Below are 18,550 nucleotides of genomic sequence, written 5' to 3'. Positions count from 1 at the left end.
AATAAATTAACAAGCTGATAATCACTGCATAGGGGTCAAGATAGGGTTATTTACTCATACAAAAAACAAAATACAGAGCTATCAATACATATGCGATTCATCACCATGACCACTCTGATCTTGTTTTGTTAGAATTTAAATGTCAGAATGAAACACAACATTTAAACTTTTCTAACTGTAATTTCTCACTAAACATCAATTTAGGGTTGAAAACAGAAAAGACTAACATCCATTCAAACTACTTAATCTAAAATAAAAAAAAGTTGCACAACTGGCAGTAACATTTAATAATAATGTAACCCTTGAATTAAAGTAATAAAATATGCAGACCCCTTGTTCAAATAGTCCTTGCAGTACAGATTCATCCATTTCCGCATTTGCATCCATTGTTTTTACCAAAGGTGCAATTCGGTCTTGAGCAAATTTTTTCACTATAATGAAAAAAAAAGAAAGGACATAAGTATTCTAGCCAATTCTTTAAATAATATCAGAGTCAGCGATTTAGTATTTGTATCAAGGTATACGTATCCCAATACAGGGAGATCCCACAGATATGCAACACCCTAACCCAGTGGTGTCCCAGGAAGGAAGATCAAGTGTTCCAGAGAGCAATATGGGTGTTTTGGGTTAATTCCCAGCAAGAGGTTTTAATAGTTTTAGCTAGATGCAAGTCCCTGTGCTGATGTAAGTGGGCATTGCCTATTTACATCTCAGACCCTTTTTAAATTTCTGAGAGTTCGCATGCAAGAGCACTTTGCTGACCAGAAGTCAGGTCAGAAACCCCTGGAGACATAAGAGCTCTCCTGTTTAGTTTGTCTGGTATTCATATTAGGGTGTTTGTTTGTTTTTAAAAAAGAGTTTACAGACTTAAAAATGCTTTCAGTGAATGTGGCCAGATACCTTGCTGGTGTGTATTATTTTGGTTGAATAAGAACTCTGTAAATGATAAACTGGAAAAAGTTTTTTTGCTTAATCTAGTTCTTCTATTTACTCTCTCAAGCTGATCAGGCCATGGCCCAATTACAACTACTTTGATCCAATTCCTAGTGGATAGTTATCCATATCACAGCTTGGGGGCAACTTTCGCTCTGCCCTCAAGCCTCCACCAACCATTGCCCCAATTTCTGTCCCCCTTTGAAAACAAGCCCCAATGACTCCATAGTGATCCCTGCACTGCTCCTGTACGCTCTGCCTAGTCCTCAATCTGTGGGGCCACTGCTTAGCCCTGCCATTCCATAGGACGGAGGGCTGACAAGGGAGAATCAGGTTGTTCTGGACAGAGAGATGGGGGATGAGATGATCATGGACAGTTCAGGGACTAACATGCATCCAGTGCCCTCTGCGGCCAAGGAAACCATTTCCAAGGAGCCAGTGGCAGTGAAGAGGGAAAACTGGGCTTTGGACAAGAGGGTAATGAGAAATCATTTTAGAACCTCCCCAAAAAACAAACCAAACAAACAAAAACTGCTCAAAAACTTAACACAAAGTTCAGATTGCTCAGTGGTGCCTCGTGACCTTCCAGGATGTTGAGTTCACTATGCTCAATACTCCGAAAATAATGAACTATAGAGTCAAGGTACAAATAATCCCTGAAGTGCAATTTTTAACACCGCCCTCTGTGTGATGCCCCAACACACTAACACCACACATAACAGTTGTTATCTTGTTCCATGATAATCATAACAAGCCATGAAGTTTGAGAATGAATTTGGTGACGCAGACTCTTATACGGGGTGGGCAAACTTTTTGGCCTGAGGGCCGCATCGGGTTTCGGAAATTGTAGGGAGGGCCGGTTAGGGGAGGGGTCATGGCCCACCCCCCCGGGACTCCTGCCTCATCCAACAACCCCCGTTCCCTGACAGCCCCCAGAACCCCTGCCCCTGCCTGCCCCCTGCCACCCCATCCAACCCCCGCTCTCATTCCTGACTGCCCCCCCGGGACCTCTGCCCCATCCAACCATCCCTTCTCCCTGTCCCCTGACTACCCCCGGAACCCCTGCGCCGACTGCCCCCCGCCACCCCATCCAACCCCCGCTCCTTTCTGACTGCCCCTCTGGGATCCCTGCCCCCATTCCCCACCCTCTGACCGCCCCGCCCCCTGACCACCCCCCCAAACTCCCCTGCCCTCCATCCAATCCCCTTCCCCCTTCCCCCCTCCCCCCCGCTCCCTGCTCCACTTAGCGCGCTGCCTGGAGCACTTGTGGCTGGCGGCACTACAGCCGCACCGCCCGGCTGGAGCCAGCAACGCCATCGCCACCGCGTAGCACAGAGCATTGCACTGGCGGCGGAGTGAGCTGAGGCTGCGGGGGAGGGGGGAACAGCAGGGGAGGGGCTGGGCAGGAGGGTCCCACGAGCCGTAGTTTGCCCACCTCTGCTCTTACAGGATCCTTTGTAAGGGCTTGATGCAAGTTGTCAAATCTGAAAAGCATCACTTTCCTTACAATATTACATTCAAAAGCATGGTCAGGTGTTAAAGCCTGAACCCCACATAACTTCCAGAGTCGTACCTTGGTCTCATCTCTATTGATTTTTATTCCTGCAGTGTGCCCTGTATACATACTAGTACTCTACCCTTACAGATATCTACACTACAACTGGGAGGTGTGATTTCTAACATGGTAGATAGACTCACATTAGCTTTGCTTGAACTAGCATGCTAAAAATAGCAGAGCAGAAATTGTGGCAAAGGCTAGTCACCTGAGTCACTTATGACCTAAACAGAATTTGAAATCAAGTTTTCACATAAACTTGGATCAACACACTGGTCTCAAAATTTAGCTATGAATAAGGAATAAAAAGCAATATTTTACTAATATTTAACACTGAATTTTTGATGACATCTAGTCATAAATGGCTCCATTTTAAGAGTTTGAACAGCAAATTACCCATTTCTTTCATCATTATTTCTTCTTCTGTAAGTGTGTCAAGGGGAGCACACACTACCCCCTCATTGGCTGGGTTTACCATAGCTTCTGATTTGGATGATTTAAAGACACTAGGAGGAGCCTTCCAAGAAGCCAAGTAGATTGGCATGTTTCTTCTTAGCTGTTGACAAATAATAATAAAGTTATAAAAACTAATTTTGATGCACAGAAAACATTGTTCAAGTATTTATAAACAGGAATATACATTTTCACCCACCGTTTTTATTCTCTATTCAGTAACTGAAAAGGAAATACAATTACATATAATTCATTATTTTCAGTGCTACTAATTTCAAGTTTTTGAGCACTTGGAGCAAAGGGGCTCGACCAATTTGATTTCCTTTCAACCTGTGTCTATCAATCCTAAAAAAATACTTTCTTCTCCTGTCAGTTTTCTATCTCTTGGTAAATATATTGTTATTTTGACAACGATTCAAAAATATTAATGTTTTTAAAATGAGAATAGTTTTGAGAATTGCAGCTACCAGCTAGAATCTGTTTTTAGTACTGCAAATATTAGAAGCTTGCTGGAATGTTCACATTAATAGCTGTACATTTTAATAGATTTTATCTCCATTCAAAACATAATTGTATTAAATTCTAATAAGTTTCTTTACATTAATAGTCCTATTCACTATTTTCAGTGTGTCTTCGCCTTGAGACCAATCAACTAGTAATGCTAGCAACTACATGGACTGTTGTACAAATACTCTATTTTTATTTTATTTTTGTTCTTGTTCCTAAGTGTTCTGCAGCCCCAGTGTCCAAATCATTCAGCTACAATGCATATTATATTATTAAACACGTGACTAAAATAATTTTAGAACTTATGGCACAACTGTGATATCATAGAGGAACTTGTCAAAATAAACTGTAATCTAACATTTTATAACTTTAAGAGTGAGTACGCACTTCAGAGAAGATGCAATGATATAAAAACATGTTTCTATTTAATGATTTTAAATCCCAGAGTTGGTGCAATGAAAATGACGATAAGCAGCAGACTGCCAACTGTCAATAAGCCTTAACTGACTGATTATTTTTAAATGTCAAAAAGCCATACAGCACCAAGAGCTGAAATTAGGAAATTCACAGTAAAGGTTCTGCAAACATTCTTATCTTTCAGCGTGGTAGCCACGTTAGTCTGTATCAGCAAAAACAACAAGGAGTACTTGTGGCACCTTAGAGACTAATAAATGTATTTGGGCAGCCCATGAAAGCTTATAAAACACACTTCATCAGATGCATGGAGTGGAAAATACAGTAGGCAGGTATAAATACACAGTACATGAAAAGATGGGAGTTGCCTTACCAAGTGGGGGGTCAGTGCTAACGAGCCCATTCAATTAAGGTGGAAGTGGGCTATTCTCAACAGTAGAATACCAAGGGAGGAAAAATCACTTTTGTAATGGTAATGAGGCCAATGTAATCAGGGTGGCCCATTTCAAACAGTTGATAAGAAGGTGTGAGTATCAGTAGGGGGCAGTGGTGATCTAGCTGCTGGAGGGTAGGGGAGGTACACTGAGTTCTTTTTTATATAATGGAGTGGTGCATTTGAAATAGTGTCTGTGGAATGTAAGTGGAAAAAATTGACATTAACAGCCAGCTAAATGTTAACAGGTAGCTGAAGCAAAGAATGGGTTGTGCATACAGCCTCTATCATGGCTCTGAAGTAGTTTGTAGGTTTACATTTACAATATGGTAGTCAAAGGACTGTAGTCCATATAGAAAGTGTGCATAAGATATGGTATTTTGACAGCATCATAGACGGATGCAAAGAAATTGTTGGTGGGTAAGTAGAGGACGGGAGATAATTACAACATAAATTAGTTAAGGCTATTTGGAGAAATATGAATTCTTTAGCATTCAAAGATTTTTTTAAAAAATAGCTGCAACATTCTAATAATGTTTCTTTTGGAAAATAACAGATTTTAGTTTCAAATGTTGATGGAGTTATTAAAATCTGAAGAATGTTCGAGAATGCCCATAACATATAAATATTTCTTTACTTATTAACGTTCCTATGGAACACTAGATTAATGATAGCATGCTACGTGTGTTCCAGGCTCGCTTTATTAGCAGGATTGAAAGTTAAACTCTTTAACCATTAATGAAGCTAGGGTGACCAGGTGTCGTTTTCGACCGGAACACCCAGTCGAAAAGGGACCCTAGAGGCTCCAGTCAGCACCGTCAACCGGGCCATTAAAAGTCTGGTCGGCAGTGCTACGGAGCCTAGGCAGGCTAGTGCTAGGGCACCGCGCTGCGCCTCGGAAGCGGCCAGCAGGTCCAGCTCTTAGGCGAGGGGGTCACAGGGCTCCGCGCACTGCCCCCACCCCAAGCACCAACTCTGCACTCCCATTGGCCGGTTCTCAGCAAATGGGAGCGGAAGGGGGCGGTGCCGCGCATCACAGAGCCTGCTGCCCCCGCCTAGGAGCCGGACCTGCTGGCCGCTTCCGGGGCACAGCACAGTGCCCCAGGATTATACAGGGCTTTGGAGCGGAGCCCGGAGCAGCTCTGGAGCAGTGGAGCTGCAGGTTTTTGCCTGGAGCGGAGCGGGAGCACAGCTCCAAAGCCCTGCCAGGATAGACAGGCAACCTGCTTAGGTAGGCCCAACCCCGCTGCCCCAGCCCTGAACTCCCTCCTTCACACCAAACCCCTCATCCCCGGCCCAGAGCCCACACCACCTCCTGCACCCCAACCTCAGAGCCCCCTTCTGAATCCCAGAGCCTGCACCCCCCCTACCCCAGCCCAGAGCCCCCTCCCACACCTTGAACCCCTCATCCCCGGCCCCATCACAGAGCCCTCACCCCCCTCCTGCACCCCAAACCCTTCATCCCTGGCCCCAGCCCAGAGCCATCACCCCTCCCATAGCCCAACCCCCTGACTTAATCTGCAGCCCCCTCCCACATCTAGAATCCTTCAACCCCATCCCCCAGCCTGGATCCCCTTCCTGTACCCCAAGCCCCTCATCCCCAGCCCAGAGTCCCCTCCCACAGCCTGAACCCCTCATGTCTGGCCCCACCCCCATTTAGAGCCCTCAACCGCTCCCACACCCCAGCCCAGTGAAAGGGAGGGAGGGGGAATGTAGTGAGCAGGGGGCGGGGCCGCAGGGAAGGGGCGGGGCTAGAGTTGGGGGTTTGTGCCCACAAAGTTGACACCCCTACTCCGGGCGCGGACAGGCTCGGGGCAGAGGGGCGCGACCCCCGCACCCCGAAGCGCCTCCTTGGTGAAGGGGTCTCCCGGCCCCCGAGGCGAGCGGGGCAGAGGCAGCCCGACCCCTTCAGGTTCACGATTCACCTTCGCGCAGCTCCGCCACAGCGCCGCTGCCACCATGTTCGCTGCTGCGGCTGCCGACTCCCCTTCGCCCGCGGCGAACCCCTCCGCGGCTCGGGCTCGCAGCAGCTACTGCCCAGCGCCACGGCCAAAGTGCGCGGACTGCGCCTGCACGCGGCGCGCGCGAGTCTCGCGAGGTGGGAGGAACGGGGCGGGCGGGGCTACTACTACGGGAGACACTCACAACAAACATGGCGGCTGCGGTGGGTGTTGGGAGCGGTGGGGTGCAGGGGAGGTGAGTGATGCTCCCGCCCCGTAGCTCAGGAGCCGGGCTATGGGGGTGGGTGAGAGCCGCCCAGTGCCCTCATCCCCCAGGGGCCGCCGTCGCCTGTGACTAGCCCCCTTGTCTTCTCCACCCAGGGCCGAGGCCCTGTCATCGGGGAGCAGGAGGCTGCAGTGGGGCTGGGGCCGAGGGCGGAAGCAGTGACACCTCCCCGCCCTGCAGAGGTGGACCCTGGGGGGCAGTGGGTCTTCTCTTCTCCCTCCAGGTGAGTGGGGGACTTTCCTTGCCCTCTGTCTGGCTCCCAGGTGAGTGGGTGGGATGTCTGCCTCGCCCCAGGCGGATGAGGGGGCCACTCGCTCCCAGACTTAAGGAGGGATGCCCACGAGGGTTTCTCCCTTCTCTAGAAATGGGGTGGCCGTTTCTTTCTCTTGCACCGCTCCACACGGGAGACAGATGGCAAGGGCGGATAGCCGACAGATGCACCTGGCGCGGTTCCAAACGTGGTGGTCTAATTTTTAACAAAACTTAAACAGACACAAACCAGGGGTATTGAATGTGAGATGGGTGTGAGAGAACAGTCTCGAGGAAGTGCTTTCTCTAGCCTGGAGCTCATAGCACACCCTTGGGAATGGATATGTATCTGCTATAAGTTTTCTTTAGATCAGGCGCAATTTGCTTAACAGAATTCTGCAGTGGTAGTGTTGTTTTCCTCCCATGTTTGGCTCCTACCAGGCAATTGGTGTGGGAAGCAGTGCTCTGAATGGGGTGTGGAGAGTCTGGTTCTTGGCCTTTGTATGAAGACTCATTTGTGTCATAGACTTTGAAGAGTGCCAGGTGGGAGCTCTTTGAAAAGTTGTTAGTAACTTTTTGTGAGGAATTAACTGTTTAAAACCTTGAGCATTATGCGGGACTGCTTTAGATCCTGATTCTTCTCCCTCCCCCCCCCCCCCCCCCCCCCCCCCCGGCAGAAAGTAATAGAACAAGTCAAATGACAGTTACGGAGGTTCAGAGGTCTTTGGTTCTTCCCTTTATGAAATAATCCCTTCATTCTGAGATACCAAGTCAGTGGTTTCAGAGAGACTTTTGAGACTTCCTTGAGGAAAAATGTGACACTTAATATGTATGTTTGCTTGCTGTCAAAGGTTTCAAACTGCTTGTCTGTGTCACAGCTATTTCAGAGCCATGGTATCTGAAGTGTAGGAGCAAACCAGAGGGCTCAGGAGTGCTTGTGTGTGAATTTTTTCTTCAAGAGAACTGTAGAAGACTTCAGTAATATTTTACATAAGGCTTTCATATTAAAGCATTCTATAGCATTTTATAGAATATATGAATACAGCACTGCTGAATTGCAGCTAGCTTTGGGGTGAATGGGAGTACCCAGGCAGACAACCAGTGCCCAGCACTCTACACAACAGTGAAGTATAGGATGGAAAATTTTGCCCAAGAGCAATGAATTAAACAAACCCCCTGTTCTTAAAGAATGTGTTATATAATTCTCTGTGACACTTGTAGTAGGCAGAATCTTAGATTATTGTATACAGCCTGTCAAAATTATCATGAAAACTTACTAGTTAAGGTACAAAATCTATTACTCCTCCATTTTCAATGATGCTTGGTGGTGCATTTAAAAAAATTATATTCCCCACATGAGTAGAATTTCATATGAGTAGTTTGAGGTGTCATCCAAAAATTATACACTAAAATATATAGTTTAATTTATTCTGTTCAGGTACCCATAGCCGTGTCATGAGCAACTTTAGTATGTGATATGACTAGTATCTGTCACTTGTGGGGGGGTTTTTCTCTCTCTCCTCTCTCTAGGATTTTGTGAATATTTTTTTTTAAATGCATGATATGCTATTTGTTAATTTAAGCAAGGTCACAGAAATGTTCCTTGCACGTGAAACAGAAAATGGTGAGGTTTGAGTTAGTTCTTAGATCCTATTGGGAATTTACGTTAATCAGAAGGGCTTCTGAAATTCAAAACTATAGTACCAGAGACTGGAGTTAATTTAAACATGATGGGCAGACCACTAAATCATGTCTTCTGTCTTTCCCCAGTTCCACTTTTCAGTATTCATTCGTCTGTGAGAATTTTTCAGACTGAAATGTTACTGTATAAATTACCACATGAATCAATTTCTCCCTTGAAGTAAAGAGTATCCCCTTGAAGTAAAGAGTATCACTACAGACTCTTTGGTGAAAATATAGTTCTTTTTAATGTTGATTCCTGTTGAGCCATCCCAAAACTCAATTTTCTAATATTCATTGTTGAACGGTTAATCTAGTGGTGCGCAAACTTTTCCAGTCACAGCCCCCCTCACCATTCACAGAATTTGTCACCCTTCCTCCAATACTTGTGATCTGAAACTGTTTTTCATGCCAGAAGGTGGAGGGGAAAAATAGAGATGACTGTTCATTCATTTGGTTTAGTGTTATAGCATCTGACTCACTTGAGAGGTCCCAGGCGCTCAACTATTATTTTATATGTTGCTGGTTTATGTCTTTTAATATCAATTATTAATCATTAAATGAGTTTTAAAATTAGAGAATCAAAATTAATTTTAAAGGCATCGTAGGCCTACTGTAGTTATGAAACTTAAATTGTTGAAAATAAGCCAACCTGTGCTTTTATTTGTATGGTTTTTTAAAAAAGGGTGAAAGTCTGAAGTTTCTTCACCCTCCCCCCATCTCTTCCCCTCCCCCTTCCGAACCTCTGGCACCCCCCAGTTTGTGCACCACTGGTTTAATCCCTATATTTGACATGCTTTAAAGTTATAACTTGGTGAGACTTTCTTCCCCCTCCCCCCTTTTAATGTATGAGCTGGTATCTTTGTCTTACTGCAGGAGCCACCACCAAACGGAACACAAGTTAAATTAAACCTAGAGGAAGCTGATGACATCTGAAAGAGGATAGGCAAAAAGGATTGCTCAGAGTTAACTTACAGTGATTAGAAGAGAGGATAGTGGACCATATTCAGCCCTGCCACAAAAGGGCACCACTCCTTGGAAGCCAATAGAGTGGCACTGTTGTATTAATTTAGATGGAATAAATGATCTAAAGGTGGTGACACAACCCAGTCATTGTCTAATATTAAACAGAGTTATGCAAGGCCTGGAGCTTGATATACAGAGATCTCAGCCTGCTTAGCACCAGGGCAAACACATAATTAAAAATCTTTTTAACCTTTTATTAAAGATACAGAAAAGAATGAAAAATAATTAAAACCTTTGAAATGCAAAGTATTAAATAAGGCTTTCATTGTAACAGTATTTTTTGTTCCCTTTCCCTTTAGGAGAGTGTTTTTAAAAGGAGAAACCCCCTGTTGTTAGTGTCTTAGATGGTATCAAAAGATGGTAATAACTGTCGTTTTGGGGAAAAGAGAAGTAGTTAGTTGAGATGGGCTGGAGATGGTGTTGCAGCTGTTGTTTTTTAAAGTCCAGTCTTAGAAGGAAAAGCCCCCTTGTTTGACAGTCTCTTACATGGTATCAAAGATGGTAATAACTATCATCCCAGGTGATGTTTGGGATTCAGCTGGAGATGGTGGGGTGGCGATGTCATCTGGGCTCCTCTCTCTGGCCTGTTCTGGTCAGGACACCTCTCAGGATCAGGATGATGAAGGCTGAGGATCCCAGGAAACTGGGGTTTGGCAACCATGATATTGACACTCGCCCCAGTAGCCTCTATCTGTTCTCTCCATATGTCCTTTTTGTTTTCATACTTTCTCCACAAAATCTTTCTTTTAAGGACCCAAAAAGGGAATAGCCCATCCCCTCATTATTTTGTCCACCAATTGGGCCTAATATTCGACATACCAATCTTGGTTTATTAACTTCTGGCTCCACATCTCCTGTTTTTAACAAGTGTAATTTTAACAGTCCTTGAGTCATACCAACTTGGCCTTTTTATTTAGACTAATTCAGTTATTCTGTCTTCCATTTGGACTTTTATCCATCAACCTTTGTTGTTACAGATTACTGTAACATTTTATTAATGTATACATACTTTTTACCATTGAGCTCACATTTTGGGTAAATTTGTAGGCCCAATTGTCACAACAGCACCTACTTACTCCAGGGCTGAATTTCAGCTGCTGTATCAGATTCCAAAAATATCAAATAAAGCCTATTTAAGAAACCTCCACTGGTTAACCCCATTCCAAGAATTATTTAGACACAATTGATACCAATAATCAATGTTGATAAACAAGGAAATAAATAACCCATTGGAATGTTGGCTTGTGTGGAGCAAGGGAGAAAGGAAAATGGAGAAATCATGTTTAACGAATGAAAAAAGATGTCAAGTAGGGAAACCCCTTTGACTTATTTGCAAACCAAGGGTACCTGGGGATCTTCCTTGCCCATCAATTTGATTTTGTTGTGGTTTTACCTTCAGGTGGTTTTAGTGTGACAGTTGTTAGAAAGTATAATTGTTATACAGTTTGGAGTACGAGGAATGTCTTGATTTTGTTTCTCACTGTAGACTGTGGGACTTTACATATTTTATTAAAATTATCTCTGTATGTATGGGGGATATACTACCAGAGTGGTTTTCTGCCTTTGTATTTCAGCAGTTGGGGGTGGAGCCTACTACTGATTCCTGAAGTGGTGGGTTTTGTTCAAACACTTCTGTTCTGGAAGGGCTTCCTAGAGAACAGATTTTCAATTTGTATTTTAATAGAAATTTTCTTAGTACAGTTGCCCTCAAGGACCACAGGTTGCATACCACTGTAGTAAATTGGTATAGGAGACACTCCCTATTCTAGGAGCTTAGCGTGTTGACACTGAAAAGTTTCCAGCTGTTACTATACGAGTAGCAAGGGACTTAACTGGTGTATAAAACTGGGATCAGCAGTACAGTACCATGTTGCACTAATACTATAGTTTAATACAAAGTATAATTGTGAAAGAAAGGTTCATATAGACATCTCTCTAAAGATAGTCTGCAGAAAACCAGTATTCCAGTAACTAGTGCTATGTGCTGAATTAGGCCTCTTAGGTGACTTTAACAAGTTATTTAACCTGGTGTTAGTGAAGCACATTGAAAATGCAAAGCACTATGTAAATGCCTAGTAGTGATCTGGAGTTTGGTACTGGACACCTGCAGATCATCTAATGAAACTCTGGTCACTCTGTAAAATGAAAGGATTTGCCAATTGAAAATGTAGATATTAATGATTTCTGTGATAATTTGCAGCAATTGAAATGTCTGATTGAAACTGTCCCCTTTTCAGACTGAATCTTATCTTCCATCTTAAACTCATTGCAAGTCAAAGTTCTAGGAAAGTCTGGTCATTTACAATGGTGATATTGGAAAAGAGTGACAAATGGTGATTTTTTTTTTTTTTATTGAAAGATAATATAGTCTAACAAAACCCCATGTCTTATACAAAATATTAAACTCAAATTCTGTGGCTGGGAGCACAGAATTATGCAGCACTGCCCCTGCAAGCCTTCTTCCCATAACTACTAATCAACACTATTACAGAGTGTGTTTTCCAGTTGCCTGTCCTACAGAAAAGTGGTTCCCTAGTTCTGTGGATCACTACTAGTTGTCTGCAGAATGAAATATTTGAGAGCTCCATACAGCTTGATGGATGAGGAGTGGCTGGGGTCCATGAAAGGATCTCCTCCTGGAAATGTAGTTCATGTAATGAAATAATTGAACTACTGCTATGAATTTTATTTGTTGCAGTTTATTTGAGCCTCTCTTCTGAAGGTTAAGCAAGAAGCCAAAAAAGATTTGATTAAGAAATCAGAAAACATAAGTTTGACAGACTAATTTTTTTATTTATCTTTTGTTCCAGGGAAAGTGGGGCAGCTGTGCTCCCTTGCTTTCTGTCTGACCTACTGGGAGTACAGGTTGGACTATGTTTGCTACTTAGCAGGAAACTGAAATTCAGGTACAATTCACGTAGACCTTTAAAAAACAAAAACCCAAGGAAAAACTAAAGAACTTAGCTAAAAATAGCTGGAGAAATCTCCTGCTGTATTCTTGTGTCTGGCTGCAGCTCTGATTTTCCTGTCGTGATATGCGTCATTCAGCTCTGTTTCCTACTGGAATAATCAATAAAATGGTAGCCTCAGGCATCGCCAAGCTGCTCAGTTCATGACAGTGAAGATTTTTCAAGTCTTTTCAAGTATTTTTACATATAGACTTAATTTCTTTAATATACATTAAATGAATTTTTTGGTTATCTAATGCAGTAAAATAATCAGTTCTCTTTAGTCTCATAAAACCACTAATGTAGGTAGGGTTTTTATGTCCAATTTACAGATGAGTAGATTGGTAGAGTCACTTACTTCAATTCATATTGTTGGTAAGAGGCATGAGCTTTATAATTGGATGTGAAATGGGTTTCTTTACAAAAAAGTAAAATGGGTTTCTTTACCAAAAAAAAGTAAAATGTATCCAAGTTATTTGAAACTTTGAGAAAGTGATGGTACTGTAATAGTATCAGTACCACTTTGAAATCTCAGTGATTTTAAGATTAAATGTTGTTTTGTAATTAACTCTTTTTAATGAATGAGTTCCTGCTATAATTTATACGATTTTATAGCACTAACTCAAAATATGCATCAAAAATGCATTGCTTTGAAGACCGAATTTGATGCTTGAAAACTTGGAATTTCTCATCCTCTGAAATCTGTTCCCCTCAGTTGCTGATTTGAAACTTGAATAAATAAAAATAACTTTCCTTACCAGATGGTAATTAACATTCTTGACAATCTTGAATGTACTGTGATGCATAGTTATGGTTCATTATTTCATGAATCATAACTGTGCATGTGCCTAACTTTAAGTCCATGAGCAATATTATTTCTGAACATAAAATTCTAAGTTACAGAACAATTACAGTATAAAATTGTCTCTTCTTTACAATAAATTTCCTTCCATGCTAAGATTTCAAATCTCAGCATTTAAGAAATCTGGAATTTCAAAAAATGTTCTCTTTGAATCTAAACCTTTGTAAAGATTATTTAATAAATATTTCCGAACTGAATGGTAAGGTTAGATTGAGTTTTATTCTCGTGTCCGCATAGTCAACTAAACTTTGACTTTTATTAATCCTTTTATTAAAATTTAAAAAGTATTTATAATACTGTTGCTGAGAACCATCTTCCCAACTGTGACTATCTGAAAACTTTAAATAGCATTGAGCTGCTGTAAAGATTTCAACAATATTCTTATGATTGTCTGTTCATGTGTATTTTACTTTTGACCATATGCATTTTATTTAACAAGACTATAGGGATGTAATCTTTGATTTACATTGGTTTCTGTAATTGTGAATTCTTTTGTTTCAAATTCAGTGAAATGTGCTCTGATTCTGATTGATTTTTCTAGGCACAAGTTATTGTAAACTCCAAGTGTGAATATGGGTGAAAAGAAACCGGAGCCTCTGGATTTCGTAAAAGATTTTCAGGAATATCTTACTCAACAGACACACCATGTAAATATGATTTCTGGATCTGTTAGTGGGGACAATGAAGCAGATGCCCTTCAGGGAGGTAGGCTCTCTTCAGTGCTGTCAAGTATTCTAGTTTTTTGGGGGGATGACTGTGCTGATGTTTGCATTTTAACATGCTTATTATGAAGGCTACTCTACTAGTCTGTAAAGCTGTAGAACCTTTTGGGGGGAAGTCTTCTAAAAAACATCTTTTTCATCAAAACTTATTTCTCATTACTTTATTTTTGTGTGGGGGCTAAGGGAATAAGGAGCTAACAAGTTTGGACTAGTGTCACTGTAACAAAGCAACAACCCAGTGATTCTCAGTCAGAATCTCTACTGCATTTACTGTTTATAGCTGGGGCAGATGGTGATCAGAATGGACTAGATCATCCTTCTGTTGAAGTTTCACTGGATGAAAACTCAGGAATGTTAGTGGATGGGTTTGAAAGGACATTTGATGGAAAGCTGAAGTGTCGATATTGCAACTATGCCAGCAAAGGAACAGCACGGCTTATAGAGCATATCAGAATTCACACAGGTATGAAGGATTCTACAAGTACTTTGCTGTGGGGCAGCGTTTCAGTACCTTTGTATTCTATGCTCAGTGTATATGGAACTAACTCACTCATAGGCTTTGCAGATGTGTGCATGTATCTTCAAGCAGTGTCGTAGTGATGACTGCTTACAATTGAGGAAAGTTAAGTCTGTGGGGGTTTTTAAAGATTTTTCTTTAAGTTTTTAAAAGGTGAGATACTGTATTTTCATAATACTTGTTTAGGCCCCAATCTTATAAGCACTTATGTGTGTGCTTAGCTTTACTATCATGAGTTGTTGCATTGATTTCAATGGGACTAGGCCTGGTGGTAAAGTTTTAGCATATGCGTAAATGTTGGCAGGATTTTGAATCTTAGAGAATAGCTCTTTTTATTGTGAGGGTCTCGATCACAAACTAATTATAAACCAAGAAACTGAGTAAATATTATGCTTACACTAGTACATGAAATTATATTTTATTACTAGGAGATAATGTTGAAATATCTGCCTGTAGGCCAATTACACAAGAAAAGCACAGTGGCTAAAATTATAATGAAGGCATTTTTGAACATTGAAGATCAGTTAGTAAACTGAAAAATCTATTCTCCAAAAAGTACAAGTTCTAATAGAGCCCCTCTCCCTTCCACCATGCTTCCATTTCATAGTGGAACCTCCCCTAACTCTTACTTTAAAGCTGTTTAAATTACCTTTCAGGGGTGGCGTTCCAGTACTCAGTGTCCCCTCCTGTCTTTATATGATTGTTTGCTTAATCTTGGTATAAATTGTATGCTTATTACAGAGATATCAAGCCCCAGTTGGCGGACACATGCCAACCTCTGAAAAGATAGTACAAAAGTACCTTGCATCAAGGGCTGCTGCTGCTCTTCTGAAGCTGGTGGTATAGGCAGGTCTGGCTAGAAGAAAGTATCACAGCTTGAGACACTCAATTGTGAGTCTAAGCAATAAGATGCCTGTCACTGGAAAGTTTCCCAGTTTTTCTATATCAGGATCTACCAGTCCTGCTTGAGCAAATACTGGTTTGAACTCTGGCAGAAAACCAACTAAATATCCCCTGGGAGAAACATGAACATAAAAATTCTCATCTGGGAGGGTTTGACAGCTCAACAGCAGATGCATGCATCCTACAATCTTGTATCAATGCGAGATCAACGGTAGATGCCTGCAGACACGTAACTCCTTTTGGAAGTCAGTTTGGGAACCTGCTATGTGGTGGAAACTTCTTTAGAGAGAAGGGTAAGGCTGTTCTCCCCAGTGCCAAGGAGAGAGGTCAGACCTGTTATACCCTGGAGTCTGTTATACCCTTTTTGTAGAAGAATTAATGGAGCAGCATCTGCATGGAAGCTGGTCTATAATTCTGGTTATGAAGTTGGCGATATCAGTAGCATCAGCAGGGCATTAAGCCTCTTTACCAGCATAAATCTGGAGTTTCAATTCCCAGGACACAAAGCACTAAAACCTTTGGGCTTTTAAAACATTCTGGATCAAATGAATAGGCTTCCTCTAAACAACTCTGAAGGATCTCTCTATCTTAAAGGAAGATCATAGGCGCCGACTGTACTGTTATGAATGTGTTTCCTGTAATCGTGTTTGAAAAGTGTTGTTCAAACACTTTAAATGCATTAGTGAGGATAGAGCCTAAATGATACCTGGTATTCTACCACAGCTCAGGTGGCATCATTAAAAAACCAAAATCTATCTCCAACCTCCTGAATACAGAACCTCCCCAGACAGTGTAACCAGTGCAGTTCCGCTCCATGATGGTGGGAGCTGGATGTTAGGGGTGTCTCAAGAATTGCATCTCCATGACACAGCACTTAGTTCTCCGGGGGCATAGTTTACCTTTTTTTATTTTATTTTTTTTAAATTAACCAGAGGGTCCTAAAAACCTGTCCTTATATTTTTCTTAAATTTGAAAGCCATCTGGGTGTTTGCAAAAAGGCAGACTGATAACACTGCAAACTTCAGTCTGAAGCATAGTTATTCATAAAACAAATAAAGCTATGGCAGGTAACTGAACAAGCTTTGCCATGCTGTCTTGCCTATATACCTCAAACACATTTTGGACAAAGCACCTCTAGAGGCGTGAGAGTATTATTCAGACTACATACCATTCATATCTTGGCACCATGCCAACCAGGGTCTCAGTTAGTGCCAATTGTAGTAATAGTGGTGGCTTTTCTAATGTTTACACTTGCCTACTGAAAACACTTATGACACCTTGCAACCTTCCATTAGCAGTGAGTTGGACTGGATTTGAACTGTTGATTAAAAAGTGAAATGCTCTATTCAATTAGTAGCCCCCACAACCATTCACTCTCTTTCATGTTCTGTTAGGCCGCTTTGCGCATATATACATAAATCGTTACACTATAATTTTCTCTCTTTCAGGTGAAAAGCCACACAGATGCCATCTATGTCCATTTGCATCAGCCTATGAACGTCATCTGGAAGCGCACATGCGATCACATACTGGTGAAAAACCATATAAATGCGAATTGTGTTCCTTCCGCTGCAGTGACAGAAGTAACCTGTCTCATCATCGTAGACGCAAGCATAAAATGGTACCTATAAAAGGTACTAGGTCTTCCCTAAGCAGCAAGAAAATGTGGGGGGTTTTGCAGAAGAAGACCAGCAATCTGGGATACAGCAGAAGATCATTAATTAATTTGAGCCCGCCTTCCATGGTGGTTCAGAAACCAGACTACCTTAATGATTTCACCCATGAAATCCCAAATATTCAGACTGAAGCATATGAAAGCATGACAAAAACAACACAGACTGGTGGCCTGCCGAGAGATCCACAAGACCTTAAGATAGACAATCCATTAAATCAGCTATCAACATTAGCAGGACAGTTGTCTAGCTTGCCACCTGAAAACCAAAACCCAGCATCTCCTGATGTTGTACCATGCCAAGATGAAAAGCCTTTTATAATACAGCAGCCTGCTGCACCAGCAGTAGTTTCATCTGTGTCAACAAATATTCCTCAAAGTTCATCTCCTACTAGCCCAGATCCTCGGCCCCCACACAGTCAAAGGAACTACAGTCCAGTGGCAGGTCCAAGCAGTGATCGCAGCGTCCACACTAGTACTCCTAGCATAAGTAACAGTCAGCCAAGTACTCCAGCTCCAACCCTTCCAGTTCAGGATCCTCAGCTTCTGCATCACTGCCAGCACTGTGACATGTATTTTGCAGACAATATCCTTTATACTATTCACATGGGATGTCATGGGTTTGAAAATCCGTTTCAGTGCAACATATGTGGGTGCAAATGTAAAAATAAGTATGACTTTGCTTGCCATTTTGCAAGAGGTCAACATAACCAACATTGACTGACAACATGCTTTCATTTAGTTTTTTTAACATATGTTTCGTACTTGCTGAAGGAGACCTTGCTCATCCCCAACAAGAAGTCCAATAAACAACTTGACAATGGAGGCAAAATTCTTTGCATGTTGTCATATAATATGCCAGGGATGTTTGAGTCATGGAGGTGGTAGGTTTTTGTCACTGTTTAAAATAAAAAGTTATGAGGATTGGCGTGCAGTAACATGTTTTATGTTTGTTACATTTAAGTTATTTGCACTTAAGATCCAGAAAAACATTCTACAAATGCCAATCTAGGTTGTGTCCTTAAACAGGTTGCAATTCATCAGACTAGATAATGTTTTCACCCCTCAGCTCACAGAGAGCCGAGATATTAAACAAGATAAGAGGTCTTGGTACCTAAAATATAGTAAAAGTTGTTAATACAGTGAAATGTATGGTTCATATGAAAACCATAGTTCTGCTTATAAACTAACTGCTTACCAAACTGAATAAAATCTTTGCTGTGAGTTAAAGAATAAACTTTCATGCATACAAACAATTTGAATTTAAAATTTGTCAGTTTCATCTGATCAAGATATCAAATTTTTAGTGAATTCTAAAGTCTTTTTATGCTAGGCCTTTAATCTTTTTCTTTAAAAAGAAAAACTAGAGCAGTTTTATAGATATGAAAAAAACTAGAAGGTACCTTTAAAAAAAAAAAAAAAAATATATATATATATATATATATATATA

General features: G+C 41.6%; 2 protein-coding genes across 5 annotated transcripts in view; one reads left to right on the top strand and one right to left on the bottom strand.

The window, feature by feature from the left end:
- Nucleotides 1–6,379, bottom strand: part of ACADSB (acyl-CoA dehydrogenase short/branched chain) — a 28,939-nt gene extending 22,560 nt beyond the window's left edge. The window contains exons 1-3 of the mRNA XM_024202748.3: nt 6,221–6,379; nt 2,885–3,044; nt 331–431 (exon numbers count right to left, since the gene is read on the bottom strand). Coding sequence (XP_024058516.1) covers nt 331–431; nt 2,885–3,044; nt 6,221–6,256 — 297 coding nt within the window. The 5' untranslated portion in view covers nt 6,257–6,379. The remainder of the gene's footprint in view (nt 1–330; nt 432–2,884; nt 3,045–6,220) is intronic.
- Nucleotides 6,380–6,427: 48 nt separating this feature from the next.
- IKZF5 (IKAROS family zinc finger 5) lies at nt 6,428–18,508 on the top strand. Of its 4 annotated transcripts, XM_024202745.3 has the most exons (6): nt 6,487–6,744; nt 11,714–11,809; nt 12,287–12,382; nt 13,828–13,991; nt 14,289–14,471; nt 16,877–18,508. In XM_024202745.3, the coding sequence occupies exons 4-6, from the start codon at nt 13,859–13,861 to the stop codon at nt 17,818–17,820; spliced, it is 1,260 nt and encodes a 419-aa protein (XP_024058513.1). In that variant the 5' UTR covers nt 6,487–6,744; nt 11,714–11,809; nt 12,287–12,382; nt 13,828–13,858; the 3' UTR covers nt 17,821–18,508. The 4 variants fall into 4 exon arrangements, with proteins under 4 accessions (XP_024058515.1, XP_024058513.1, XP_024058512.1 ...); XM_024202747.3 differs by lacking the exons at nt 6,487–6,744; nt 11,714–11,809 and adding an exon at nt 6,428–6,459; XM_024202744.3 differs by lacking the exon at nt 11,714–11,809.
- Nucleotides 18,509–18,550: the final 42 nt, after the last annotated feature.

The sequence above is a fragment of the Terrapene carolina genome, unplaced genomic scaffold (assembly GCF_002925995.2).
Source record: "Terrapene carolina triunguis isolate 2854851 unplaced genomic scaffold, T_m_triunguis-2.0 Scaffold95, whole genome shotgun sequence".
Lineage (NCBI taxonomy): Eukaryota > Metazoa > Chordata > Testudines > Emydidae > Terrapene > Terrapene triunguis.
This window is presented reverse-complemented; position numbering and strand designations above follow the sequence as displayed.